The sequence below is a fragment of the Kogia breviceps genome, chromosome 18 (assembly GCF_026419965.1).
Source record: "Kogia breviceps isolate mKogBre1 chromosome 18, mKogBre1 haplotype 1, whole genome shotgun sequence".
Classification (NCBI taxonomy): domain Eukaryota; kingdom Metazoa; phylum Chordata; class Mammalia; order Artiodactyla; family Physeteridae; genus Kogia; species Kogia breviceps.
Genome location: NC_081327.1, coordinates 22,601,011 through 22,628,292, shown reverse-complemented (window position 1 = coordinate 22,628,292; position 27,282 = coordinate 22,601,011). Strand labels below are relative to the sequence as shown.

The following is a 27,282-nucleotide window of genomic DNA, read 5'->3' as shown; positions in this document are numbered from 1 at the left end:
CGTGTTGGATCTTACGTTGCGGTGCATGGGCTTCTCTCTAGTTGTGGCGTGTGGGTTTTCTCTCTAGTGGTAGCGCGTGGACCCTGTAGTATGTGGCACATGGGCTCTAGCTGAGGCGCGCAAAATCAGTAGTTGTGGCGCTTGGGCTTAGTTGCCCCATGGCATGTGGGATCTTAGTTCCTTGGCTAGGAATCAAACCCACGTCCCCTGCATTGTAAGGCGGATTCTTTATTTTACTTTATTATTTTATTTTATTTTTGGCTGTGTTGGGTCTTCATTGCTGCACACGGGCTTTCTTTAGTTGCTGTGAGGGGGGGCTACTCTTCACTGCGGTGCACGGGCTTCTCATTGTGGTGGCTTCTCTTGTTGTGGAGCACGGGCTCTAGGTGTGCAGGCTTCAGTATTGCGGCTCGAGGGCTCTAGAGCACAGGCTCAGTAGTTGTGGCGCACGGGCTTAGTTGCTCCGCAGCATGTGGGATCTTCCCCGATCAGGGAATCGAAACCCGCGTCCCCTGCACTGGCACGTGGATTCTTAACCGCTGTGCCACCAGGAAAGTCCCTGTAAGGCAGATTCTTTATCATTCGACCACCAGGGAAGTCCCCTGATATGGATTTTTTAAAAAGCCTCTTTGATGTAGGCCAGTTCAAGATGAGTTTCTGTTATGTATTTCCAAAAGGATCCTGACTGATATACATTCAAATCTCATGAAAATAAGTTGAGATCATACAAACAAAAACAAAACCAAAAACCTTTCAGAACGAAATCAGCTCCATCAGCCACACTTTCTGGACTGTGATTGATAACATTCAGACTAATAAGCACAGAAATGCAGGCACAAGCTCCTGCCTTCTTCTGTATGTGTACCACACCCACACAAACTCAGAGCACCTGATATGATGAGACACTCGATAAAACACTTTTGGGATCAGGCTACAGAATGAACTGGCAGAGACAGATCCCCATGTGATCCCTCAACTTGCTTTTCCAATGCGGAAAGATAAATTCTGGCATCTCGGAAACATTTCCTATAACAAAGTTGAAAGAAGAAACTTTCTGCTTTATCCTCTGCTGATGAGCAGAATATCCAATTGGGCAAATCAGTCTGATCCTAGGTAATCAGGATCTGAGGGCAACAGGATACCACCTCAGGTTACCAACATCCAGGGTATTACCATTAAAGCAGTCTTCAGTAACACAGATGGAGAGATGGGTAGGTATGTGACAAACACACCTGAGTTTGAAAAAATGAGTTAATGGAGAACATATTTGTTTAGGAAAAGAGCTACACAACACATGAAAGTCTAGCAAGGAGGCAGCATCACTACTGGGGTAGACCAGAAAGACCAGCATAAATCAACCCCTGCCCACATCAAATATAGCCAAGAACAGTTGGGTGACCATCCCAAGGGGACAGCTCCCTTGACCTGGCTAAAAGATTTCTTGAAGCTTCACAGTTACACTGGCATCCAGACCCCCTCCTGACACCTGGCGTAAAGCAGAACTCCCACAACGCTGGGGAATGAATGTCCTTAGCTGTAAATGCACTGGCCTTTCCATCTCAGTCTAGTTTGTAGGTTCCTCCTCTCCTCCCCTAACTGCTGGAGGGCCTGGGCCCAGTCCTTGGACCTCTTCTCTATTTATACTCACCCCTGGTGAGACATCCAGGCTCAGAGATCTGTCTAACAACTCATACATTGACATCTCACAAACTTTAATCTCCAGCTGGATATCAGCCCTGAGCTGCAGACTCACACATCCATCTCCATCTGGACATCCAACAGGCATCTGCAAATTCTACACATCCAAAACCAACTTCTAATTTACCCCATAACCTGCTTCACACACAGCAATCCTCATGTAATGATGGCAACTCTATCCTTCCTGCTGTTGGAACAAAAAACTTGGGAATCATCCTAGACTTCTCTCTCTCACACCCACCTTTTCCATCAAGCAACACCTGTCAACTCCACCTTCAAACATATCCAAGAGCAAACATCTTCTCCCCACCTCTACCCTGGCCCACGATATCTTCCCTGGACCATAACAGCCTTCTGACTCGAATGCCCACTTCTGTCCCTACCCTCATCACACAGCAACCAGAGAATCTGGTAAAACATAAGTCAGGAGAAGTCACACCTCTGTGTAAACCCTCCAGGGGTTCCCATCTCACTCTGAGTAAAAGTTAAAAATAACCTAAGTAGCCCGGGTGATCTGGCCTCCTATGACTTTTTTTGGTCTCCCTCTCTCTCTCACTCCTTTCTAGTCTCCTTGCCTCTCCTCAAACAGCTGCTCCTTCCACCTCAGGGCCTTTGCACATGCTGTTCCCTCTGTCTGGAATGCTCTTTCCTCAGACATCTGTGTAGCTCCCCACAACCGCTCCTTTGGGTCTTAACTCAAAAGCCAACTCCTCAGTGACCAGACCCCACCTCTCGGCATTCCCATCTCTTCTCTAATTATTTTTGCCCACTTGACATGTGATATTCGTTTGTCTATTGCCTCTCTCTCCTCACTAAAGCATAACTCTGTAAGGGCAGGGATGGCTGTAGTTTGTTCACTGCTGTAACCTCAGTGCTGAGATCAGTACTGGACTCATAGCAGGTGCTCAATAAATATTAGCTGAATGAACGAATACAGGATTGAAGCTGACTCTGGCCCCAGAGGTCACGCAGTGCTAAGGCAGGGTGCATACAGATCTCCTGCACACACAGCTTGGCCTACTGGCCTGACAGCATTTGTCCACTCAACCTGCCTTCCCTGGCCCTCAGAGTTCAGTTAATGTCAGAGCAACAGCGACACGGCTGGCAGAAAACACTAGTGTTGGAAGCTGCTGTGAGGTCCTGTTTTCATTTTCATCACAGCCTTATTTTACACGAGCCCTTGCACAGGTCTGTCCTCACACCACTGTGCTCCCTTTGGGGAGGTGTGCTCTGTCTCCTCCTGCTTCTCAGATCAGCAGAGATGGTGGATAAGGGTAGCCGTCTCTGTCCAGCAGACTGAGGTGGGGCAGGGCGGAGAAGCACAGGGACCAAGCAGGCCCAGGGGCAGCAGGAGGGAGGAGGGGGCCCACATACTCGCCCATGTAGCCCTTGGAGGTGGAGTGGAAGGAGGCGAGCTCCACGTTGCTGGAGTACTCGGGCCCCATCTCGTAAAGCACCTTCTTAAAGGAGTGAAATCTGCAGTCTGGAGAGTAAACGTTGTCCTGGTACACCTGCAAGAGGGGACGGGATGGAAACAGTCATCGCAAGTCCCCCAGAAGCCTGAGCCACCCAGGTGGTGGCTGAGGGAGGGCACAGGTGCTCCAGGCCAAACTGCAGCCAGGCAGCCTGCCGTGAAACCCAGCCTCGGACACCACTGCCAAGCCAGACTTGCCTGAGGGAACCTTACAGAACAAGCAAGGAGGGAAGGCCTCGGGATGGATGCCCACCGGATTCTCCCACATCAGCCTCATCCAGTCTCCAGACCTCCTTTCTGCCTCATGTGCCAGTGACGACATCAAGTACCCCACCTGCCCAAGCAGGTTTCCTCCCAGAGTGTGATGCTCACTTCCGTCAATAAGATGAGTGGTGAAAGCAGTTCATGTACATGTCCTGACCTCTGCACCTGAAGTGCTAACTGTGTACCCTCTGCACTTCACGGCACTCACCCAGCTCTCTGTCCACCATTGCTGTCAGCGCCCACACTGGACCGAGCAGACCCCACACTGGACTGAGCAGCATCCATAATGGACCGAGCAGCGCCCACACTGGACCCGGAAGCCCCCACACTGGACCCAGCAGCCCCCACACTGGACCCAGCAGCCCCCACACTGGACTGAGCAGCCCCCACACTGGACCCAGCAGCCCCCACACTGGAGCGAGCAGCGCCTCCCTGTCCCTGCACAGTCTAGTGCGCTGCAGGCAAGCGTCCCATCTGCCCTTGGAGATGAGCTTCCCATACCCAGTTTGGACATCAGGGAAACCGAGGCTCTCTGGAGTGCTGTGGGTCAGCAGGAGGGTCGGGCCAGCTGCACCTTCAACAAGCCAGGCAGAGCTTCCTCCTCCCCCTCCTCCTCCCCCACCCCTCCCTTCCCAAACCCCGAGGGAAGAGGTTTGTGCACCAGGTCACTCTGCTGTCCATTCTCTCCTATAGAAATGAAGATTTTAGGTCCATCTGCTATTAATCACGGCAACAATCTGGTGGGTGAGCTCTGTGTGGAGGGCGGGGCGGTGGGGGTGCTGAGGAGCAAAGAAAGGAAGCTTGTGTGTTAGAAGCTACGACTAACTAGAAACCATGCAGCAATGAAGAAATGAAAACAGGATATGACTGGTCTTTCATTTCTTTCCTTGCAGGAAAAGAATGGGCATGCCTTGTCTCCAGAACTAGGGTTCAAGAAGCAGCAGCTGTGGGGGGTTAATTAAGACTCCTCTCCTCACAGGACACAGCATTAGGCCCACCTAGCACCCACTCTCCCTGCTTGAGAAAGAGGCCCTCAATTTGCCTCAGGGAACACCCCCCCCCCACCGCTCTCTGTCTGCAGGTTTGGGGCCACAGGGCAGAGACACTGCCCCATGCCCAGGGACTGGTCAGTTTGCATATTGCAACCACGGGGCCACAGTAATTGGCTCAGCAATGGGTGTTTGACCCAAGCTGCACCAGTGAGGCTCAATTCTGAGACTTTTGCTGGAACCACCATGAAGAAATGCTCTCTTTCTAGACTGGGAAGATAGCAGGCCTGTGTGTGAGGCCAAGGCAGCAGGATGGAATGAGAGGAGCTGGAAGATATGGTTTGAGTCCCTGGATCCAGCCCCACTCCTGAGACCCTACCACCTTTTTACTTTTCAAGTTTAAAGTAGTTTGGGTTAGATTTCTGAAACTTACAACCAAGATTCCAAACCAATGTTGGGATGATTTCTGGTCACAGTCTCACAGGATGTAACACTGAACATCCTCAACCTTGTTAGAATCTCTCTTCCAACACCTAGAAAGTTCTCTCTGGCTATAGAACAACCAGGTCTGGCTCCCTCTCCCAGAAGAGAAAGCGCACCCTCACCTCTGAGAGCCAAGGCTGCTCTTACCTCATCAGCCAGGAGAAAGAGCTTCTCCTCCCAGGCAAAGTGAATCACGTCTTCTATGCACTTTCTGCTCTGCACCTGACCTAAAAAGTCCCCAAACAAAAGCAGAAGGTAGTTTGTAATGCTGTTTAAATTGTCCCTAGGTAAGAACCCCAACCAGAATCACTCAGGTATGTGTTCTTCGGGACCCTGTGGGACCACCCTCCCTAGCTGCTATGACTGGGGGGGTTCAGTCAACCTCCAGGGAGCCCCGACGGTCAGCCCCGTCCCTCTGACTCACTTAAGCTGGGTATGTGGAGGGAGCAGTGTTTCACACCCAACCTTCTTGTTATTCTTATTGGAGGTGTGTGTGTGTGTGGGAGGGGTATATTTGTATTAATCTGTGCTGGAGGGCAAGAAGGCATGACAGCATCATAACGAGCAGGAAAGTTAAACTGAAGGAGTTTAATCATTCAGCCCCACTCTCCTCCTTACCCCACAGCAGCAGCACCAGGAGAACTGCACTGGCTACACCTTCCCCCCACACAAGCTCCGTGAGGCAGGCACAAGGTCTGTGGGCTCAGTGCTGACCCTCAAAGCCAGCACTCAGCAGGGCCCTAGTAAATACTGTGGAATAAGCTCTAAATGAAATGAGCCTGCCTGCCAGCTCTGGCTTCTCCCGTCAGCCAACTACATGGGAGCTGCGCCCTCTGAGGATGCTTCTGGGTACCCGCAGTGTCCCTGCCAGGGTCTCCCTTCAGGGCTTGACTCAACATTTCATCCATCTTAGAGAAATGAGCGCCAGCCAGCAGCAAAATATTCACCCATCAGTTCACAGGAAATACTGTGGGTTTAGGTGGGGAAAGGAACAAATGCAACAAGGTAGAAATGAACTTTTTCCCAATATTTCCTGAGGCCCACTATAAGTGTGGCACTGGGTTGTCTGACGTGCTCACATAGCCTCTGGGAAAGCACTAGTCAGGCATGCTGACTTCTCACAAAAGTCTGTTTCTTTGCTATACATAAATGTGCATCTATGGATGTTACATATATGTATATATTTATGTGTGTATGTATGTGCACATGTGTTATTTACATATGCATCTATATCTTGATGCAAACCAGTATCTAGAGTATGTTACCTTCTTGTTGAAAATAACTATAATTTTGTCCATGTAAGAATAACAAGAATAAGTCTTAGAAAAATATATAGATGTATCTTATAAGAGCATGGTATGATTAAGCCAGGATTTCAGACTTTAACTGTCTAAGCAATGAACCAATTCCTTTACTAGGGGACCAACCTGTCTCCTGCCAAGAAAGGGTCAACCGGGCTTCCTATGAAGCAAGCTCATGGCTCTGGGAATTAGGAAGGGTAGTAGCCCTGGATGCTACAAGGAACCAGCTGCTGTTCCCACAGACAGACAGGAGCTGCCTATCCAGGGGGCTGAGCCTGCCTACAAATGCTGCTGGTCTTCTCTCCCAGGGCTGCCATCCCACAAAGTGTATCCTGTTAGAATGCAAGCAAAGGTTTGAGCACCAAGAGCATCAAACCGTGTGCATCAAACCGTGTGTACATAATGCCAGGGGGAGTGCTAAGAGAACTGAGCAAGGGCCAGGCCTCAGGAAGCCTGTAGCTCAGGAGAGGAAAGGAGACCTGCTGTGCGCAAATAATCCCCGTGATATGAGCGATGCAAACTGTAGGACAAGGACAGAGCTTACTTCTCTCCAGTCTTCGCCTGGGACGAAGGAGTCACTCAGAACATGCCTGCTGAGCCAATGGATGGACAAACACACATGTGGTACAGGATGAGAGCCACTTAGGCTCTAGAGGGGCAAGGCACAGCTGTGCCCAGCAGGGGGAGACATGAGCCCACTGCACAACAGAGGTGGCTCTGCTGTAGACCTCAAAGCTGGGGAGGGGTCTAAGTGCCCCTTGCCAGAGGCCAGGCCAAAGGAATTTCCCACAAACTATAGCTGTTGCTTGCACCAGCCCTGCATCCTGCCCTTTTCTGAGCAACAACACCCAGCTGTCCTAGGGTGAACTCCCTCTCTTTAAACTCCAGCAAGGGACATGGGATACAGACCCAGCCAATCAGCCTCAGTGATTTAACTAGGTCAGGCACGGGCAGGTTGGCCAACGTGGGCCAATAAGAGTCTGGCCTGAGGCTTTGGCTGAAACTATGGGCAAGGCTCTCTGTGGAGGACGCTTAGGTGCTGGGCAATGACTGGAACTGTTGAAGGCCACTCCCAGGACAGATGCTTCCTGAGAAGGATTCCAACCCAGAGAAGAGCAGAGCTGGGAAATGGCCTGGGGTTCCTATGACAATGACGCTGATCCAAGCGTGCTGCTTTACCCTGGACTTCACAGATCCACTCCCTTCAAGTTTTTTTTTTTTTTGTGGTATGCGGGCCTCTCGCTGTTGTGGCCTCTCCCGTTGCGGAGCACAGGCTCCAGACGCGCAGGCTGAGCGGCCATGGCTCATGGGCCCAGCTGCTCCGCGGCATGTGGGATCTTCCCGGACCAGGGCACGAACCCGTGTCCCCTGCAACGGCAGGCGGATTCTCAACCACTGTGCCACCAGGGAAGCCCTCCCTTCAAGTCTTAAGATGAGTTTCTGTCTTGAATCCCAAAGAGCCCTGTTAGCCACATATATCCCAGTCCATTTTGATACGTTTTAGCCAAAGTGGTCACAGTGTGTGGTTCAGGCAAGATACATGGTTATCACAGGTAGGTTTCTATTTTCCATCCCCCATCTTCCAATAGCTAGCTGATTTTCACCCATTAAGACCCCAGAGAGGGAATTCCCTGGTGGCCCAGTGGTTAGGACTCAGTGATTTCACTCTCAGGGCCCGGGTTCCATCCCTGGTCGGAGAGCTAAGATCCCACAAACTGTGCAGCATGCCCCAAAAAACCCAAAAAACTGCTTATATTAACATATACTCACATGACTCCTCCACCTTTGACCTAAAACAGGAAAGTCTCTAGTGCAGTTATTTCTCCCAAGACAGCCAGGTGAAGATTTACGTAAGCACCTGGCCAAGTCAACCCTATGATATAAACTAGGTATACAGAGTATTTCCTAAGATGCAGGGCCTACTACTCCAAGTTTGGGACCAGTAGGATCAGCATCACCTGGGGGCTTGTTAGAAATGCAAATTGTCAAGCCCCACTCCAGCCTAATTACAACAGAATACCTAGAAGTGGGGCCCAGCAGTTTGTTTTCTTCTTAACAAGCTGAAGTTTTAGAATGATCATCCTAGGGCAGTGTTTCTCATCCTCAGCTGCATACAATATTGATGCCTGGGCCCCATCCCCAGAGATTCTGAGGTGCAGCCTGGCCTTTGACATTTTTAAAAGCTCCCTTTGTGATTCTAATGTGCAACCAGGATTGAGAATCCAGCTCTGTCCTTTTCCTACTGAAACATGGTTAGACGCTTCATCCCTTCCCCCAAGCAGTTGATGTAAATAAACCAGGGTGGAGGGAAGCTGCACCCATTTTCTGCTCTCAGGAATTCAAGTGGCGCTTTCAGCTAATTGAAGCATCATTTGATGTTCCCAAGAAGCAGATTCTACAATGAACTCCACCAAGCTTTGGCCCTGACCCAGTTTTTCTCAACAAAGGAGGAGAGAGGAGCCCTTGTTCTCGGCATCCGAGTAGCATCAGGGGCACATGAAGCCAGCAGCCTGGAAAGATCAAAACAGGCAGAACTGTGCTTTTTTTTTTAAAATAAAAATACACAAAATTAGGAGTGATTTTCAACTCTGGAATCAGGTTTTTTTGGTTTGTTCGCTTTTGTTTTTAATACGGCATTTCCTTTTCAGGCCTCAAAAGTACACAGTAACGCTGTGTCAAATAAAAACAATGCACACACCAGCAATCTGAAAACTGGTTCAGAAAAACAAGTAGGAGTAAGGGTAAAATGAGGCCTATGATTAATGGTGATGGTTTGTGCGTGACCTCAAAAAGAAGATTCTTTGCAAATGCAAGAACAGGAGAAAAACTGGTCTTAATACAACCCTGCCCAGCAAAATGCCTGCATTTGCTCACCTCGTAAGGTGGTCTGCGGCAAATTTTATGGCTTTATGTTAGCAAATCTGAAGTTGGATTGGGAACCTGGGAGCAAAGAGGACTTCATTATTTCTTAGATCTTCAGTGTCCAGACATCCAGTACTCCAGCCACCCTGCCCCTGCTCCCCAAGAAACTGGCAAGGGAGTAAAGCACAGACCTGTGGGGTTCCCGGGGTTGATGATGCACAGCACCTTGGGGTCACAGTGCTCTTTGGCCTCCCGCACGGCCCGCCGGAGCTCATTCACGTTCAGGGCCCAGCAGTTGTCCTCATCCAGGTAATAGTTCACCTGGATGGCATCGAGTTCAGAGATGACCGCCGAGTAGAGAGGGTACTGCGGGATGGGGATCATCACACCCGTCCGTGACTTGCCACCTCCGGAGACCAGGATCTTCAGGATCGTCTGCAACCGAGAAGTCACATCTTGCAAGGCCATTGCCACTTGCCACCCGCGGGGGCTGACCAGCAGCAGGAAAGCTGGAAGGCCCCAACCCTGCCTTTCCCCAGCCACCCCACTGCCTGTCTCCAGTGCAGTCCCATGGGAGTGGCTGAACTTCCCTGAGTCTCACTTTCCTCATCTGTAAAATGAGGTCTGCTGTGAGAAATAAGCAAAATGTTTTAAAGTTCTCAGTACCTTGCATGGTATGTAGTTTAACACGCAATACTTGTTAGTATTTTTTAAAGAGGTCTTTTAAAGCAGTAGCCCACAAACTGGCCCTGTCTCAGAATTACTCTGACCTCACCCCTGAAACTCATTCTGTATGTCTGGGGTGGAGCCCAGGAATCTGTCTGGTCGGTAGCTATCAGTGCCCAAGGCTGGACAACCCCTGAACAAGGGATTGTTGAAATGGGATAAAATACCCATCTATGGCCACCAGGTGGCGCTTCAACCCGGCTGTTTCCAAAGCTGAGTGCGCCCTAGGTTCATAGGCTTCCTGAGAAACCAGGCCTGGGGAGTCCTGTGGGGCACTGGTGGAGGTGGCAGTAATTCACTGGATTAAGAAGCCCAAACTCTTCTGGGCGAGTCCCCACCTTACACACAGACTTAGCTCCTTTCTCAGGTTTGGCTCCTTGCTGCAAGAATGCCACTGGATTAAAAACTGCAATGACTTGATTCTTTCACGAAAGCTTGAGGACCCCTCCCCTCACCCTCCTCTGGAACCTCTACCTATACCTGGGCTTCTCTGGGAATAGAGACGGGCCTTGGCAGAACACAGTGGAAGATGCCATGGTTGGGAGCCTGAGTCCAACACTAGAATCTCAAATGCCACAAGAGGCTGACTTAGAGCAGGCAGACCACCTAAGGTCTCTGGGCCTCAGTTTTCCTCCCGGGCTCCAGGAAGAGTTTAATGCATTTGACACGGACTGGGCACGGGGGCAGGGTGCTGGAAGGGAAGGGAGGCTGCAGGTTCCTCAGGCCCTGGGTTCAGCCCCTTCTGCTATGGAACACTTGATACCAGCCCCTCTTCACCTCTTCCACGACTGATCCCCAGCCCAACCCACCTCTTCTCTTGCCTCCTAAACACTCCCTTACATCTATTATGCCCCCTCCTGCCACACTTAAAGCTTAAGAACCTAAATCTAATTATGTCCCTCCGCCTACTTCAAATCCTTCAGTGGCTCCCAGGCTCTTAGGAAAACAAGGCCCCACCTGCCTCCCAGCCCACTGCTGGTAAGTGGCCCTCACCATGTGTGCTCGTCCCCCACTGACGCTGTTTCCAGACACACAGCCTCCTTCCAGCTCAAGGCCTCTGCATATGCTGACCTTCTGCTCCGAACCTGTCTCTCCCCTGCCTTCCTGAGTTCACAGGTACGCAGCTTCCAGATCTCTATCTGTTCAGCCTTCCTTGGAGAAACCTTCCTGCCCTCCCCGGCCCCCCAGGTCAGAGTCCCTGCTGCTCCCTCCTGTAACACTTTATCCTCTTCCAGAAGAGAAACTGAAAGCTTAAGATTTGACATGTATTTATGTGCTATTAATGCCAATCTTATCCAGCACTGATGTGTAAGCAGAGGCCAAACGTGTTTGTCTCCCCAGCACCTGGCACAGTGCCTCGCAGCAGTTACTCCGTATGTGCTGAGTGAGAGAAAGGCCGATGTCGCCAGGAAGACGGGCACCCTCGAGTAGCCCCTGACTCCTCCCAGCTGGATCTGCTGGTGCCACTCTGGAGGGAAACTGAGGCTGCAGGGGTACCCAGGTTCATGAAGACTGAACAAGGTAAGGACAGCAGGCTACCAGGGTGGGGCAGACAGCAGTGACCAGAGGGAGGCCAACCTCTCCTCCCAGGCTGTCCCCCTGCTAACAGGCTCACACACTCGGCCCTGACACGCAAGGCTGTTCTTCACGTGGGTGAACAGTGGAAAACAACAAGCTACCCTCACACGTACGGAAATGCCATCACTAGCTCCAGTGGTCAGGTAAATGTTATCCGGGTCTGCAGGTACACCACCATCTCTCCTGGTGATATAGGCAGCCACATCTTCACGGATGCAGTTGACGCCCTGGCTAGCACTGTAAGATCCTGTTAAGACAGCAAGCAAGACAGTGACTAGAGGCAGGATGTCTGGCGCCCTAGAGTCTGTGATATCCATATAATTAACTGGGAGTGGGAAGGACAGGGAGGTCAGGGAGATCTCAGTGTGGCCCTGTTCTCACTACTCTAGGCTCTGGAACTGTGGCAAGCTGCTTAACTACCTATCTGGGCTTCACCCACCCATCCTGTCATCCATCCATCTACCCACGTGTTCTGCCCACTCACCCAACCATCTGCCCATCTGCTATCCATCCATTCATCCATACATCCATTCACCTGCCCACCCACCCAACTGCCCTTCTGTCCATCTATCCACCCACCCACTCATCCATTCATCCACCCAGTATGTGCTGAGAAGCTACTTACACATCAAGCATTATTCCAGGCCCTGGCTTCTAACCAGTTAAATGGTGCCCATACCTGCTTTACCCACCCTACTGGGATTTACACATTCGATGACAGTATGTATCATTACAGCTGGGACTGCTATGCTTTCATCACTGCTGCCTACACTTGGTTCCACAAAACTTGAGAGAATGGTCACCCCAAAATGGCACCACCTGCCAGCCCAAGAATCCAGAACCCTGACCAGCACTAACCACAGATCCCCTGGGGCTGTGAGGCATGGCCCACCTACCCCCACCCCATGCCAACAGCAGGCTCAGGCTGCCAATCAGGATCAAAATCCAAACCACCATTTACATGAAGTTCAAAAACAGTGGTGACCACTTTTGGGCTTGGGGGTATTAACTGCAAAGGGGCACAAAGGAGACTTTTGTGATGCTGGGAATGGTCAATGTCGTGATCTGGGCAGGGGTTACACAGGTGTGCACACATAGGTGCTGTACATTAATATTTGTGCTTTTTACTGTTTGCATAAAAACTTTTTCAAAATGTCAAGCTACTACTTCTGTTTTTAAAAAGAAACTGAAAATAGGTACCTGCACATGCACAGAATCTCTCTGGAAGGAGACTCAAACTGGTGAGGTGAATTCTCTGGGGAAGTGAACCAGGAGGTTTGGGGTCAGAGATGGGAGGCAGATCTTTCACTCTATATCCTTTTATACCATTTGAATTTTATACCACATTTAAAGAAAACCAGCTCATTCCTTCTAAGACTACTGCAACAGCACCACCAGGAGGCAGGATGGAGCTCTGGAAAGTGGCCAGCTCTTCTCTGGGTCTCAGTGCACAGCATCCAAGGCCCAGCACCCAGGAGGTGCTCGGTTTCAGGGTCTGTGCAGCAGCACTGGGCTTGCCTTTCCCCTCTGACCAGTTGTAAGTGGGGGAGGGGGAAGGGGGGGGAAGGAGGCTGGATCACTTCTCTAAGGATCAAGTGGCAAACATTAACACGTATCAAACCTGGGTGGTGAGTACAGAGTCTCGTCACATTATTTGGGGTATCGAATGCATCTGAAATATTATGTAAATTAAAAAGTGGGGAGGTACAGATGCCAGTGTTAGAGAATCCTTCTTCTACTGGATGTCTTATTTGATATTTCGTGAGCTCCCATGCTCAGAAAGTTTCCTGTGCTCCCTATTTCCCTGTGCCTTCTTTCAGTGCCCTCCCCTCCACTCCATGGGGCCTGGCCATTTCCACACCAGCTAAGCCTCCTCTTCTTCCTGCCTTTAGTTCACCTGCTTCCCTGAATTCCCAGACCTTCCCCCACTGGCAAGCTCCCTGCTCTTGCCTGCCACAGACTTCCACCTTCTGTCATGCTCTGAACCACACTGATCCTTCACAGCTCAGACCTAGTCTCTCTCTAGGAAGCCTGAGATAGCGCCCCACCCCAGCCTTTCCCCCAGTCTGTGATTTCTCCAGTTATCTTATTTTATACAGATGAACCCCTGCCTCCCCATGTTGACTTGAGGCCAGGGACCATCACCTATTTCTTCTGTTCATCTCTGTAGAGCACCTACCCCTGTGTAGGACTCTGCCCTGGGACCCATGGCAACCTGCCTCCCACTCTGCCCACAAACTGGCACCATCTGCCAAACCCCCAACGCCATTGCACCCAGACCCTTTCACTCGATCACACTTAGTTCTTAAACCTCAAGGCCTTTGCACACATCATTTTCTCTGTCTGGTGTGCATTAACAGACTCTCTTAGTCATCTTCCACATGAATTTGAATGCCACTTTCTCCTTAAACCCTCCCTCTACATTAGATCCCTTGTTATAACCCCACACCTCTCTGCTCTTTCTCTAAGACCTCATGAAAACTGGGGATTATGTTTCTGTGTTAATTTTTTTTTTTTTTTTTTTTCTGCGGTACGTGGGCTTCTCACTGTTGTGGCCTCTCCTGTTGCGGAGCACAGGCTCCGGATGCGCAGGCTCAGCAGCCATGGCTCACGGGCCCAGCCGCTCCGCGGCATGTGGGATCTTCCTGGACCGGGGCACAAACTCGTGTCCCCTACATCGGCAGGCGGACTCCCAACCACTGCGCCACCGGGGAAGCCCTAATTCTTTTTAATGTTTGTTTCTCCCAAATCTGACGGTGAGCTTCACGAGCACTGAAACTCCAGCTGCCTGGTTCACCAGTGTCCCTCAGGGCCTAGAGCAGTGCCTGGTACATGGCGTGGGCTCAGAGAGGAGCTTGACAAGGGCATTATCTCCCGGCTCCCACCTCCCCCAGATGTGTCTAGGTTTCACCTCAATTCTACTTAAGATCCAGGACACAACCTGAGAACTGGATTACTCATCAAACAAAAAATAAACGAAGCCCCAGTAAGAAATAATTTTAAAGGGCATGATAAAAACACGTCCAGGTGAGCCCTAAGACCTTGTGTGCACATTTTATAATCTCTCCGTGGGCCAGGGTAGCCCTGGGCATACTGACATTTTCCATTTCCTTTATTTTTGTGGGCAGGTGCTCAGGCTGCCCAAGCCTTAGTTGACAGAGCACCACCCCCCATTGTCCCAGACTTGGCCAGGACACTGCCCCTCCCCCCACGATGGGCAGGAACAGGTAGTGACCTCCAGGGCAGGGCTTCTCTACACCTGACAAGGGGCACAAATGCCAACCTTCCTGCAAGCCCGGGAGGTGGGTACAAAGCATCTCCTAATTCAAGCATGAGGAAAGAGGCTCAGAGAGCATCTACCTCACCTGTCCTCCTGAGCTCCTCAGACAGAACTCAGTGCAGGTTCCCAAAACCCCAAAGGCCAACAGTCCTGACTTACATGGACATGGCCTCCTAATGCCATGCTCCCAGCCCTGGCTGACACAGAAAAAACTTGTCGATGAGGCTTAATGCATGGAACAAGATTCCCTCCCCGTTCCCCAGACATTGACATCAGATATGCAAGAGCAAACTCCCTCCCTCCACCTCTGGGTTGCAGTTCCTGGAGTCTCAGGCCCACTGCCATGGGTCTTCGAGAAGCGCCTTTGTCCTCTGGGCTGGGCAGAGAGTGCAGGAGGAAAGGAGCCTGGAGGCCAGGTCTCTGGGCTGGCCTCTGCCAGCTTGCGGTTTAGTCCTTGCCACACAAGGTGCTGGCCCACACCCCAACCAGGCTGGCGGGCAGGGAAGCTGGCCCCTTCCTGAGAGGGACTCTGTGAAGGACACAAACTTGGACAGAGGGCTGGTAGGGTGACCACAGCCAGAAAGGTAAGCATAGGGCTCTCCGTAAAGGGACAGAGCAGAAAAGGGGGAGGGGAAAGGCAGGGAGGTGACAGAGATGCCAATTGTGGCTGATCCCCTGCTGAACAAGCCACAAGAATCCCTGTCCCATGTTTTGAATCATTCAGGCACAAGTCCTAAAAAAGCCCTAAGGACAACGATTTTCCTCAGGACAAAGGAAGCTGGATTCCCTATGTAGGCACTGGGCAAAGGAATGAAACAAAAATAAACAGGAAAAAGAACATGAGATGAGAACAAACAGCCAGAGGCCCAGAGGCTGGAAATCCATCTCAGCAGGGAAGGGAGAGAAGATCATTTTCACATCTACAGGAACTTCCTCCAGGGAGCCCTCTGGAGCTGGGGGCCGAGGCTGGGCCTGGGCTCCTGGCACAAAGGAGCACAGTCCGGTGACGGGAACATAACACCCAAGTTGCGGGGGTGGGCAGCACCTTCAGAGTGAGGAAGCCACCAAAAGGGGGCCACAGGCACCTCACAGCGTGGCCACAGGCAAGTGAGAAGCCGGGCCAGCGGGGCATGTGCCTCCCCATGGCCTCCAGCTTCGGAGGCTGCCTCGGGCTCAACCTTCTGCTCTGCGGGTGGGCTCAGCATCAAAGCCAGCTCCCAGAGTAAACCCCCAATCCAGCCAAATGCAGGCTCTTGTGCCTGAAGTGCCCCAATCCACCAAAAGATGGCATTGCCCCATTAGCTCAACAAACAAGAGGCTGACAGAGCACGGACAAGAAGAACATTGTCATTTACTCTGCACGTCAGCCACCCCACACATCCACACACTCACTCAACATATATAACCAACCCTCCATTCCGGGCCGAGGCCCAGGCCCACGCTGAGAACACACGTTCTTTTCACGCCCGCTGGGACCTGGCAAGTTGGGGCCTCACCCAGGCTGTTCCCGCCACAAGCCTGTAGGATCCGCCGGGCTCGTTTCTTAGCATCTTCTGGGAAGCTGGGGCTGTCCAACAGGTTTGGGTAGGTACAGAGTGCCATCACCTGGAGGAACAGAGGCATGGGCTGGGCTCCCAGAACCTCCCACCACGGAGGGGCACAAAGGACTCCGGGCAGGCCATGGTGTGAGATGACAGCTGAGGGACAGTGCCCTCACAGGCCTCTCCACAAGGGCCCCAGCCTGTGGGGGCCTGGGGACAGGCCAGGAGGAGGACACTGGACGCTCTGCAGCGGAAGGGAGATGGTGAGAGGCAAGGTCCGTGATGACCTGGGCCTGGGCGGAGCGTGGACCACCACCCTCTGAGGAGCCAGGGCACAGAAGGAGGCTGCTTACTCTGCCCCACCTCCCCCATAAAGGACCGCAGCTCACATACCCAAGGCCACAAGAACCAGGGGTTCCAGAGCAGGGGGCTGGGGCTGAGGAGGCAGATGCACCCCAGATGACAGGATTACACAGACCTCTGCCTACAGCCTGAGCACCCCCCATCACCCCTTTTCCTGGCCAGAACTGAAAACTGAGCTTTTTCATCTCTGTAACAGAGAAAATCACCCTAACCTCACAAATTAAAAGGATTAAGCAAGGAAATGTTTGCAAAAGTGCTGGCAAACCCCCGCTTACCAGGCAAGTCTAAGCTGGAAGCTTAAGAGCGGTGCCAGGAGCACTGAGGCAGGCTGTGGCTCATGGCTGGGGGACTTTGGGTGGGTGAAGGCTTCTTGGAGCCCGGCTTTTCTTCAAAAAGATTTGTGCAATAGGCAGTGACCCAGCCTGCCCTCCTCCCTGGGGCGCTTGTGAAGGCTGGAGGAGGCCAGCACCAAGTGGGAGAGGCCGGGCCTGCCACAGCCAGTGGCAGGGCTGGATTCAGGAGTGTGCTAGCCAGCCAGAAAAGACTGAGGCAACAGGAGACGCCCCAGGCACATGTGGGGAACCTCTGCAGAGGGAAGCCACTTTGGGCCTCTCCTCTCCTAAGCTGTGTGCTTCCAGGACGAGCTTCCAGGACAACCAGGATGCTCTGACCTCCTCCCACTCCACTTCCCTGGCAGAGCCACTCTGTCTGGTCTGATCCACTTCCTCACCACGGGCCCAGCTTGGGGCCTCTGACATTCATGGGCAGCTGGTACGCTCCTGAGGTCTGCAACAGTGGCCACGGGAGTCCATGCAGTGGATGTTCCTGAGGTCGTTGCCAGCCTTGGTTCTTCTCCCCCATACCCTGTGTGAATTCCCTGAGGGGCTGCAGGCTGAGGCCCCGGGGCCCCCAACCACCCTCCACCCAGGGAGCAGGGCAGGATCGCCCCTCCTGTGTGCCAGTCCCTGCAGCAGGAAAAGACAACCAGGGCATTCAGCACTCAGCTTTCCTGCATGCCCCAGCCTGCCAACCTTAACCACACAAGGACCAAATTTTGCCCCATTCCTTCTCCAGGGAAAAGCTTTCCCTGTAGCTGGTCTCCAACCTCTGTCTAGCAGGCCCTGGAGTACTCTCCCACCTGATCTTTTCCCCTCTAGCTCACCAATCCCACCGTTTTGGCCCATGCAGCATCCTTGCAGTTGGCACTCAAACTGAAACACTGAAATGTGCCTCTTGAGGGCCTTCACACTCTTCATCGCATGGAGTCCCCCAGCAGTCCTCCGAGGCAGTATCTGGTGATCTCCACTTGCCCAAAGCCACCCAGCTGGTAAGCAGCAAAGCCAACACTCAAACCTGGGGATTCTCACTTGGGAAGCCATATCTGGACCCCCACGCACCACCTCCCAGCCCACTGGGCCTCTACCTCTCCCATCTACTCTCTGATGCCCTCACCAACCCAGCTCCGAACTCAGCATCCAGGACCATGCACCTGGGAGCCTTGTATCCTAGAGCATCCTCAAAATGGGTTTAGGAATTTTAGACAGCTTTGGAAGGGGAGGAGACTGAGGGAGAGAACCAGTGGAGACATCAGGCTCTGGAGGGGGCTGCTACTTCAATGGCACCTCCCTGTGGGATTCTGGTGTCTGCTGTGTCCTGAGGGAGCTGGACAGGCAAGGAGGCAGAGGTAATGTAATGGGCCTGGCTGGCTGGTTCCCTGCTGTCCCAGTGGCCTCTGTTCCTGAGGGCCAGCTCACCTGTCGGAGGAAGGTGATTGGCTGCTGGCCCATGGCTTGGGCATCCCCGATGTTGGCACGGATGACCTCAGTGAATGGTTTTTTGATACCCTGAGTAGAGAGAAAGCAACAGGTGGTTACTTAGTGACTCTCAGACCCTGAATTCCAGAGGCCAAGCAATGCTCAACAGGATATTAATAAGCAGCCCTATTCTGAGCCTTGCCAGGTGTCAGGCACAGTGCCCTTGATATGCTTGGTCCCATTTGACCTTCACAACCACCCCTATGAGGAAGGGCCAGTATCGGGTTGGCCAAAAAATTGGTTTTGGTTTTTCACAAGATGTTATGGAAAAATCCAAATGAACTTTTTGGCCAACCCATATTAATCCCTTTTTACAGATTAGGAAATTAAGGCTTCAGAAGGTTACCCACTTTCTGAGAAGGCTAGAAGAGCTTTCCTGGGCTGCCAGAGCACACTGAGGCAGTGGCAGGTCCACGTTGACCCTGGGGGGGGCGGGAGGGAGGGGTCAGCAGCAGAAAACATCAGGGAGAGGATCCCACAACTGCCGGCTCCCTCCCGCCAAGCGCAGCTCCACCTCCACCCCTAAGTGAATGACTGGGGCACTGCAGCCACCCTCCCCTCCAGAAGACACTGATCAGCAGGGACTTCCTGGGGGTCATTCTCTTGCAACCCTGTCTTTGCAGGATGAAGAATGTAGGCTGATTTTCATATTAAAAAAAAAAAAGCTTCAGGGATGAAAAGACTGGCTGAAGAGCAAAACTGAGGCCACTGGCTGAGCAATACGTTTAGTACAGAACAGAGATGGCAGAGAGAGAGGGGGAACTCGGAAACCCTGGCAACAATGTCACTGGGCAGGTGACTGCAGGACGCCCCGGCTGCTGCTAAGGAGAAAATGCGTTTTGGATGGAGAACTGTGGGGACCTGGAAATGTGGGAACTCCACGCAGCTCACTGATAAATCCAGAATTAGCCACTGTAAGAGTTAGAATCAACAGCAGGTTCAAGGACCTCCCAGGGCAGCTGAAAGGATTATCTGAGACAAACAGTATGAAAGCACTTGGCCGAGTACAAACATCATCATCTTACAAAGCTGGACCAGGAACAAGGTCGCAAGGGTCATGGTGGAGGAAGAAGGCGGTGGGGCAAGGGGTGGCAGTACCAAGGGGCGGCCTGGGTGGAAAGCCGGGCCACTTTCCCATCTCCAGCTGCCCTTTCCCCAAAGGCACCCTAAATGCAAATTTTAAAGGTACAATTCTATGGTTTTGACACTTGCCTTCTCCATTTCACACAATGTGTGCATAAAAGCAACTTTAGAAAACTTTCCCTTTTTTAACTCAGTAACATACCCCTTAAGTAAAGACCAGTGGGCTTAAGGGATGAAAGCAGCTGCTGAACAAGTCTTCCTGACCCTCATCTGCCACTCCTAAGCCCCTCCCATACAGAAATTCTCCAGCTGATTCGGAGCCGGGAGCCAGGAGGCGTGGGGCGCTGAGGAGGGCACCCCAGAAACAGCGCTGGACCGTCATAAACAGGGCCTGATAAGTCTCCAAAAGCTGTGTTTGGTGGCGGTTAGGGGGGAGAAAGGCCTTTTAATTCCCTCCTGCCCCTTTTACCAAGTTCTTCAGGGCTGGCCAATATGAAAAGACGTCTCAGGGGGCTAAGGCAGGGGGACAGCACCACCCACTGCCCAGGGCTGGGCTGGGATGAGGGCAGGCACCCTGGAGACAGGCTGCGGGGCATGTGGCCTCAGGACTCGTCCCACAGGTGGAGCAATCCAGGCCACTGTGTGCAAAGGGGCCGACCTGACCCACCCCTTGGCACTGGCCTGGGCTCCTGGCACGGGACACTCTGTCAGACTGACTCAATTGCCACGGTCCCCCAGGACTGGCCAGCTGAACTCAGGTGATTTCCATGGTGTGGGCACGGTCCATTCTTCAGCAGGGAGTAAATCTGTCACAGTCGAGGGCCAGGAACTACAACACACATCTGCGGGCCCTCGGCCAGCCCAATGCAGGGAGAGAATAATGCCTGGAACAGATCCCTGGATGTTCCTTTCCTGTGCCCTCCCCATGCACTGCTCAGCCAATCTGGGGCCTGCCAGCAAGCAGCCTAGGAGCACAGAGCATCTCCTTTCTCAGGTCTGGGTATATATGGTCTCCAGACACTTCGCTATGATGGATGAGCTGCAGGGTGGGAAACTGGCTCCTCTGAATGGGCAGGGGACCAGCCTGCCCAGCTAAGGGCCACCATACAAAGGAGACTCCTGTATCTAGGCACTTGAGATCTACATGGGTTGGGAAATACCAAGGAGTCAGGGGCAGACTCCTGCCCACAGTGACTCATCCAGGCCTGCACACACACCCAATGGCAACCTCACCTCAGCCCCGCCCTCGGGAGCCTGCCAGGTCAGCATATAGCTTTCTAGTTCCAATTCCTAGCATCCTAGAGCCCACCTGTTTAACTCACCTGCACACATCCTGCCCAGAGCTACCTCCCTGTGGGGCACTGAGATGAGAGCCAACACAGGGGGACTCTCTTCCTACAATTCAGCTCAAGGAAGGCTCAAGCAGCAGGCCCCCAGGCTCTGGGGATGGCATATTTCAAAGGGTGTTAGCAGGGAGAAAGAAAAAGGAGTTAGCTTTGTCCTTCCAAGCTCACAGGCCCAGCATTAGGACAATGGACACTTCTAACAGGCACAAGGCAGTTTCCTCGAGGTAGGGGTGGCTCCTGTCATTTCATGTGACATGCGAGCGGGAAGGTTTCGTAGGATGGTTAGTCCCCAGAGAGCATCCCTCTCACTCAACAAACACTTATGAATCATGCCCTGTGACAGAAGTGGGCAACACAGGAGAGGCCACCACCTTCAGAGCCCAGGCTGATGAAGAAGTGGACTCAGAGAAGGGAGAGAGGGCACAGCTGGCTCCAGGCCAGGAAGGCCACGTGAAAAGACCCCAGGGCCATGAGCAGGACTGGGCAGGCAGGAAGTCCAACAGAGAGTTCCAGACCCAGACAGAAGCCCCAGAGACAAACCCAACTAGTCCCCAGGGTCCCTGAAAACAGGTGCATTGCACAGCTGAGGAAACCGAGGCTCAGCACAGGGTCTGGCCCCAACCATTATGACAAGCAAAGCTGGAAGAAACCGGGCCAAACCTATACAGGCCTGTGATTAAGAGATGAGGTGGGGGCTTCCCTGGTGGTGCAGTGGTTGAGAGTCCGCCTGCCGATGCAGGGGACATGGGTTCGTGCCCCAGTCCTGGAAGATCCCACATGCCGCGGAGCAGCTGGCTCCGTGAGCCATGGCTGCTAAGCCTGTGCGTCTGGAGCCTGTGCTCCGCAACGGGAGAGGCCACAGCGGTGAGAGACCCGCGAACCGCAAAAAAAAAAAAAAAAAAAAAAAAAAAGATGAGGTGGGAGCTCCAAGAGCTGAGTTTCCTAACCATGGAAGGACGTAGGTTCCTGAAGTCTAGGGGCCTGTGGGAGGGTCAACCGTAGAAGCTGAGGTTTGCAAGGATGAAAATTGAATGAGCTCCAAACAGGATAATTCAAGATAGCAAGGCTAAGGCCCAGAGAGGAGAGCAAACCCCGCAGAGCACATTCCTAGACGCAGAGACTCAAGACGAAGGCAAGGAAAGACTGACTGTTGGCACTCTCCCCAAGCAACTCTCATTATCTTGAAAACGAAGACTCTTAAGAGTTCTGACTGGGGAATTACCTGGCGGTCCAGTGGTTAGGGACTCCACACTTTCACTGCTGAGGGCATAAGTTCAATACCTGGTCAGGGAACTAATAAGATCTCACAAGCCATTTAGTGCGGGCCAAAAAAAAAGAGTTCTGACTGGCTTCTAGCTGTTCAAAGCATCATCACTAAACATCTCCAACTAGTCTTTAGGAGAAATAAATTGGGCTCGTTTTGCAGAGGAATAACTGAGGCCAAGGTGCTCTGAATGACTTGTCTAAGGCCCACAGCACATAAAGGCAAAGCCCAGGATGCAGGTCCTTGGTGACTTGGGCAGGGTGGGTGGGTGGAGGGTTCATCCAAATGGAAGCCTACACTACAACTTTCTTTACTTTAAGATAGCATCTAAGCTCTAAAGAAAATGACCGATGAGATTTCACCTCTTGTGCTTGGCACATCCAGAGTTTCCAGACTTAGTTCTTAGCTAACAATAAGGAGGTGCTACAGCATTCTCCACTTTTACCTGTGTTTAGATGCAGCACACACTGATGTTAACAGTATTCAGTTTTTCCCTTCATAAATGTTTTGCCCTGACTCTGTGTACTTTTACAAACAGAAGCCTTCCTGTGTCCACTTATGCCAACCTCCTCCCTTCCCCCAATAAAACAAGGGAAAAAGAAGTAGGTTGAGGACGAACAGACAGATCTTTTCAAAACTCCTACTAATGGCAGCTTATTTTTAAACGCTGCTCCCAATGAACACCAGGATCTGAAAAGCTGATAGGTTCTCCCACTTAGAGCTGCTGTCAGGGAGAAACAGGGCCTCCCTGAGAGCACACAGCCCAGGCTGGAGGAGAATGGCCCCTTTCACACACCCACTTAGTCAAGTGCCCCTCCTCCTTCAGGCTCTCCTGAACATTCTCCTCTACTCCTACCACCAAGCAAGATAGACACTTGCCTGGCAAGCCACCCCACAGTCAAAAACCAGAGCCACATTGACATATATACACTACTAAATGTAAAATAGATAGTTAGTGGGAAGCAGCTGCATAGCACAGCATAGCACAGGGAGATCAGCTTGGTGTTTTGTGACCACCTACAGGGGTGGGATAGGGAGGGTGGGAGGGAGATGCAAGAGGGAGGGGTTGTGGGGATATATGTATGCGTATAGTTGATTCACTCTGTTATACAGCAGAAACTAACACACCATTGTAAAGCAAGTATACTCCAATAAAGATGGTAAAAAAAAACACAAAAACCAAAAAACAGAGCCACGTGTCCAGCCAATCAGCCGGTACTATTTACAGAGCACCTGGTGAAATGATTCCATAAGGCAGCTTAAAGGCCTTCAGATGGACAAAGAGGCACAAAAGTCAGGACCTGGGGAAAAACCCTGGGCCCACCAGACCTTCCTTTTATAGACTAGGGAAACCAAAGCCCAGAGAGGATCGAAGATTCACCCCAAGTCACTCAACTCCCTACAAATCCCATCTCTAACCAAGTCGAACCCTTTAAAATAACATCAGTCCAGTTGTGATCATTAGAGTTCAAATCGGAGGTAGAAAAACAAGCTGTGCAAAGCCAAGGCAAGACAAGCCAAGCCAAGCCAAAAAAAAAAAAGACTGGGAAAATATGGCTCTCTCAGAAGGGGCACTGTTTAAGCTAGCAAAATGGAGAGGCTGTCTCTAAGAGAATGAAAGGTTTAAGCAAGGCTATGCTGGATTGGCTGGAGCTATTATCTCCAGAACCAAGAATCAGGCAACTGAGATTCGACCAAGTGAGAAGAGAATAAGAAGGGATGAATTTGAACGAAAGCACCGGAGAATGCAGGTGGACAGAAAGAATGTCTCAACTTACTCAGGGGTAGGACATGGCAGTGGGGCCATCTGTCCTGGAAATCACAGGGTGTTTCCAGCCCAAATGACCAAGAAATTTCTCCACCTCAATGATGGAGCCATACCCTGTTGGAACACCATCCTGGTTCCCCATTGCACACCAAACTTTGCACCATAAAGTACTGAGCCCAGCACACAAGACTCCAGTCCCCCTTTTCCATCTTATTCATCTACCATATCTCTGCCAGACAGTGCTCTCCAAATGGCACCAATTCCCTTCCCCAAATGTCCAGAACTTCCCAACCTTCTGTCTTTGCTCACAGCCCTCCTTCCACCTGGAATGCTCTCACATTTTCTGTGCCTGCTAAAAAAAATCCCACCAATCCTTAAAGAATTGGGGGAAGAGAAGCTCAGGCCCAGAGGACAATATGGCAATCAGATCCCTGAAGGCAAAGACAGTGTCCCCTTCTGCCTTAATCATCCTTGTACTTCATGGAGCCCACATGCAAGCTGCTATTTAACAAAGGGCAGAGATAATCCCTGGAACCCCTACCAGTTCTGGAACCAGAAAAATCAGTTGTAAAGTGATAAACCGGAAACAATTTAATCTCAGCCTTAACAGGGAAACTGTTGTCTTAAGGAGGGCCAGCCAGAGTCTACCAGATATCAACAAGGAGCAGAGAAGCAAAAACCCATTTTCTCTGCCTGTGGCCCACCTTCGGGACAGGGAGGCACAGAAACCGAGCCAGCCTTCTGTGGGCCAAGCTTTAAACTTAGCCCTGCAAGGAGTCAGAGGGAGACACTGGACTCTGACTTGTCCAACTCACTGTTTTGAGTCAGCAGAACTGAGTGTCCCAACAAGGTTTCAGCAAGCCATGAGCTCATCAAACCCCCAAAGTCTCCGCGTTAATGTAACGGTCCCACCACGGCTTCCTCCCATGCATTCAAGGAACATTAAGTGGCCAATTCACCCCCAAGACATCCAGTTCTGGTGCCTGTGAGAGTGAGATCAAGGAACCCTCCCCGCTTCTGGGTTAGAACTACCTTAGGCAAGCAGCTGGGTGACTATTTCATCAGTTCTTACAAATCTTAGGAGTGTTTACTTTTTTTTACATTACCCTCTTGACTCCGCCTCCTGAATTCTACCTGGGTTAGAACTCTGGTATCTTACAGGGGCATCTCTTACACCCACCCCAACCACCCTGGTTGCAGGGAGGCAGAAATCACTACTGGGTGTGTGGTCACTTTACACGCAGCTATGAACTCAAGTTAAGGTCCCAGCCAGCCGGCCACCAGGAGGAAGAACGTCCCAGGGCCACCCTACCAAGGCCCAAGCCTCTGCTACCCACTGGGAGAACAAGATATGGCTGTCAGTCAGGGTTCCAAAGGGGGCCTAAGGGAAGGAATTGTGCAGGACACTCCTCAACAACTCCACTTTTGTCAGGGAATCATTACTGGCAGAATGACCCAAAAGGTCTCAGACAGAGAGAAAAAGCTTCGGGAGCAAACCCAAGTCTCCTCAGAGCCTTTCTCCCTCCCCTGGTACCGAATGTGATCTCTGAAATTCTGGTTTCTTTCTTTACCGCCTGTTGTTGTCCTCGCCCCCGCCCCACCCCCCCATGGATATTGGTTCCACGCGGGTAGGACGGTCACATAGCAGGCAGTGCCTGGCACTAGGGGCAGCTCAATTATAACTGATGAATTCAATTCAACAAGTGAACCGTATCTGAGGGCCTTTCTTTGTGCCAGGTGCCAGGCACTGGCGGGTGAAGGGATGGGGGGAGGGCATTCTCTCGTTTTAGCCAAGGTGGGCCGAATGAAAGAGCTGGCCACGCGGGTGGGAGGAAGTCCAGCGGGCGAACCCCAGCAGGGGACAGCTGCTACTCTTCCCCCCCACCAGTGCCCCCTAGCTTCCCAGGGCCCTCCCGCCCCACGGACCCTGGAACCAGCGCTCACCCTCTGCAGCTCGAGCTCGATCTCGCCGGCCTTGAGCACGATGGGTCCCCGCACCGCGTACTCCACCGCCTTCACCTGCGGGTTCATGGACTCGAGCGTAAGGATGCGGTCGCGCCGGCTCCGCTCGGGCCGCACCTTGAGCACCGCCGAGGCCTCGGCGGCCGCGCTGCTCTGACCACGGCCCCAGGGGCCGAGGGTTCGGGGGTAGCAGCCCCGCCGGACCAGCGCCGCCGCCCGCTGCATCGCGCGCCCGCCCAGAGAAACCTTGGGACAAAAAGGGAAAGAGAACAAACACGTCACGCACAGCCCAAGTGGGGCACGCCGACACCCGTCCCTAAGCCCAGCCAAGGGCTCTTTCAGCTAGCGGTGCCAGCCTGGCTTCTGGGACGGGTGCCCATCCCCCGTCGACTCGGACCCTGCACCTCGCCGCTGCAGAGCCAAAGGACCGCACGACACGGTTTTGCAAAGTCTGCTCCCAATGCATGCATGCAACGTGCCTGTCGCCACCTGGCCACCCCCTCTTCTAGTCCGGCTAGAGCACGCGCCTGGAGCTGCTCCTCGGCTCAGGCGTCCGCAGCCGCATCCCAGCTCCCGCACCACACGGCCCCTGCGCTCGCACACCCACAGCCGGCGAGTCCGCCCGGGCCTTCCCGCTGGCTCCTGGGCCTTGTAGTTCCCTAGTCTGTTTTCAGAGCAGGTGTGGAGAGCTGACTGAACTACAAGTCCCATAGTGCCCCCGCGCTGGCCTGATCGGGGGCTGGGCAGGAGGCGGGAGCGGTGGTCTGGCTCTGCTGTAGGCAGGGCGGGCTCTTTTGTCTGGCAGAGGGGATGCGGTGCCGGGACGGGTCCTGGCGGGGTCTGTCCTTCTCAAACTTCTGCGAATTTAGAGCTATTTGCAGCTTCTGCCTGGAAGTGCATCCTGCATCCCCCTCTACATCCCTTCCCCCAGCACCTGCAAGGACACAAGCTGAGAGATGGTGCAGTCCTCGCCCCAGGTTTCATCATCCAGGGCCCGACGGTGGCAGTGGCCGCTCTACGGGGGCTGGTAAGAAGCGGGGCTTCGGAGTTTTGGACTTGATTGCCATTCTTACCCCTCTCAGCTTCGGTTTCCTTGTCGTCAAAACGGAGATCAGCTCACAGCCTCTAAGGAATGTCGTGAAAATTAAAGGACCAAGCAGTTGGTATAAAGCAGGTGGTTAGGCTACCTGACAACTCCATTTGAAACGCTACCACACCTCCGTTACCTGTGTTAATTTCCTTTCTACCCCCATTAACCATGAAAGCTCCAGAAGGCAGGGGCAGCGTTTTTCCTGTTCATAGTCACAACACTTCTGAGTGTTCGCAGCACATAGTAAGCACCCAGTAAACGTTTGCTGAAGAATGAATGCTCAGCGCATGGTAACTATTATTTTGGCAGAGGTACCTGCAGGAAAAGGCATCCTGGCTTACCCAGAGTGAGTGCAGGGCAAGAGTAGGAATGGAAGACAACTGTTCTGAGACAACA

The 27,282-nt window shown here is 52.4% G+C and overlaps 1 protein-coding gene across 1 annotated transcript in view; it reads right to left on the bottom strand.

Moving 5' to 3' along the window:
- The window catches only part of GPT2 (glutamic--pyruvic transaminase 2), a 34,862-nt gene extending 8,360 nt beyond the window's left edge, over positions 1-26,502 (bottom strand). The window contains exons 1-8 of the mRNA XM_059045666.2: positions 26,276-26,502; positions 25,779-26,042; positions 18,314-18,403; positions 16,152-16,260; positions 11,489-11,622; positions 9,263-9,506; positions 5,056-5,135; positions 3,073-3,209 (exon numbers count right to left, since the gene is read on the bottom strand). Coding sequence (XP_058901649.1) covers positions 3,073-3,209; positions 5,056-5,135; positions 9,263-9,506; positions 11,489-11,622; positions 16,152-16,260; positions 18,314-18,403; positions 25,779-26,021 — 1,037 coding nt within the window. The 5' untranslated portion in view covers positions 26,022-26,042; positions 26,276-26,502. The remainder of the gene's footprint in view (positions 1-3,072; positions 3,210-5,055; positions 5,136-9,262; positions 9,507-11,488; positions 11,623-16,151; positions 16,261-18,313; positions 18,404-25,778; positions 26,043-26,275) is intronic.
- Positions 26,503-27,282: the final 780 nt, after the last annotated feature.